The sequence below is a fragment of the Seriola lalandi genome, unplaced genomic scaffold, assembly GCF_002814215.2.
Source record: "Seriola lalandi dorsalis isolate HSWRI2012SDOR001 ecotype SW California unplaced genomic scaffold, Sedor1 jcf7180001974653, whole genome shotgun sequence".
NCBI classification, from domain to species: domain Eukaryota; kingdom Metazoa; phylum Chordata; class Actinopteri; order Carangiformes; family Carangidae; genus Seriola; species Seriola lalandi.
The window spans coordinates 1-1,950 of record NW_019445319.1 but is presented as its reverse complement, the minus strand read 5'-3'; the positions used below and the strand labels follow the sequence as shown (position 1 = coordinate 1,950).

At 45.7% G+C, this 1,950-nt stretch overlaps 1 protein-coding gene across 1 annotated transcript; it reads left to right on the top strand.

Moving 5' to 3' along the window:
• The first annotated feature begins 14 nt into the window (after window positions 1–14).
• Window positions 15–1,943, top strand: LOC111654393 (zinc transporter ZIP9-like). Its single transcript, XM_023405380.2, has 2 exons — window positions 15–217; window positions 550–1,943. The coding sequence occupies exons 1-2, from the start codon at window positions 47–49 to the stop codon at window positions 781–783; spliced, it is 405 nt and encodes a 134-aa protein (XP_023261148.1). The 5' UTR covers window positions 15–46; the 3' UTR covers window positions 784–1,943.
• Window positions 1,944–1,950: the final 7 nt, after the last annotated feature.

Below are 1,950 nucleotides of genomic sequence, written 5' to 3'. Positions count from 1 at the left end.
AAGTGATAAAATAATCTGCCAGTCATTCAATAAGCAGCAGTGCATTATGGATGTGAATCTATGTGAACCTTGTCGTCTGCAGGCCCCAGCAGCGTTTGGCCTGGTCTCTTTCCTGATGCATGCTGGTCTTGAGAGGAACCGCATCCGCAAACATCTCCTGGTCTTCGCCCTGGCAGCACCCGTCCTCGCCATGCTCACGTTTTTAGGCCTCAGTCAGGTAAATATTACAATCTATGAAATATAAGTTATCACATTTATTTCTCTCTCCTCTCCTAGAGGATTATTTCTTGTCAGTCATGTGTCTTAAATTTTACTCTGAAATGACCCAGCCTGAGCTCGAGCAGCTGTCATCTTCTTACACTGTATTACACAAATGTGAGTCAGGGCTTTGTCTTGGAACACCAGTGTGGATGGTAAGACTTCAGACAAGACATGTTTGAGATAAGATTAAATTTCATTAGCAATAAGAAATTAAATAACTGTGATAACGATAAATGGATTTCATCAGTATGTGATCCAGCTGAGAGGAAATGTTTCTTCTCCCCTCAGAGCAGCAAAGAGGCCCTGTCAGACATCAACGCCACAGGTGTCGCCATGCTGTTCTCCGCCGGCACCTTCCTCTACGTGGCCACCGTCCACGTCCTCCCTGAGGTGGGCGGCGGCGGCCACAGCCACGCTCCGGCGGGAGGGAACGGAGGGAAAGGACTGAGCAAGGTGGAAGTGGGAGCGCTGGTGCTGGGCTGCCTCATCCCTCTGGTGCTGTCAGTCGGTCACCACCATTAGACCCCGCGGCTCAGGACGGAGTGAAGACGGGTGTACAGGGGAAAGAAGCAGAAACAGAGACTTCAAACATTGTGGATTTAAATGTCTTATTGCTTGTCTGCTGATGGACCTCGCGGACCAGACTGGTGCTCGTTGCGGGGACATCTCATGACTCAAAACTGAATATGAAACAGGGAACGAATGATGTTAGGGAAATCAGAGTTGTTGCGGTGACGACCAAGGCACACGATAATGTTTTTTTTTTGTTTTTTTCTTCTTCTTCTTCTTCCTCCTGACACTGATGACGAAACATGGTACAGCTACTGTATGTGTCCATTTCTGCCACCAGATATATTGATCTTCTTCTGCGAGGCCAGAGGACAGTCAGCTCAGTTAATCTAGATCACTGTGGAGCTTTCAGTGTTGCATTATTGTGCTTGTCCAAAAGTCAAAGAACCAACCCTGATTTCATCACAGTGACGTTTTGCTAGACGGCAGTTGCACAGTGAGATTTAGATAGTCTTGATCAAACTTGTGATATCGAGAAAGTAAAACCTTTTTTTAATATAATTGTACAGATCTCTTAGCAACAATCCAGACTGATTTGAACTGATTTTCAAGTGCCATATTAGCGAGTTTGGAGCAGAAGAAACTGCGGCGTGAGGACGTTACAGTTTGTAGTTTCTTATTTTTCTTAGCAACACAGATGTTGTTCTCGCAGCCAGCTGTGGAGCAGGAGGAGGGATCAGCCTGAGTAAACCAGCCAGAAGCTCCTTACAGTTTTTGCTTTGGTTGGCGAGTTCGTCAAACATGCGGATGTTTATCCTGTTAGAAAAATCAGTGGTGACGAGCTGTTTCTTGGCCTGATGGGAAGCCGAGTTATAATGGCCACTGATGGTGTGTTTCTTATAAAACCACGCGCTTAGGTTTCTGGTCTCGTCAGTTCAAAGTGGAGCTCTGCGTGAGGACGAGACGCAGCCAGCTTCAACGCATCGCAACAAAATCTGTCACTTTTCTTTGACCTGTTTAGTTTCTGGATGTTTATTTCTGTTCTGTTTTACCTGGAGAGTAATTCTAGAGATTACAGGAAAGATGTATAGAAGTGTCTTCAGTGACTCTGACTACAGAGCGTTACTAAGCTTCTTTAGAGATGGAGGGTCATTTCAGCAGCTCTGAATGAATGAGTGA

Excerpts from the sequence above, each read along its gene's own strand:
- LOC111654393 (XM_023405380.2), top strand. The coding sequence starts at position 47 with ATGGATGTGAATCTATGTGAACCTTGTCGTCTGCAGGCCCCAGCAGCG. Across the intron at positions 218-549 it reads CGTTTTTAGGCCTCAGTCAG|AGCAGCAAAGAGGCCCTGTC; the intron begins GTAAATATTACA and ends TTCTCCCCTCAG.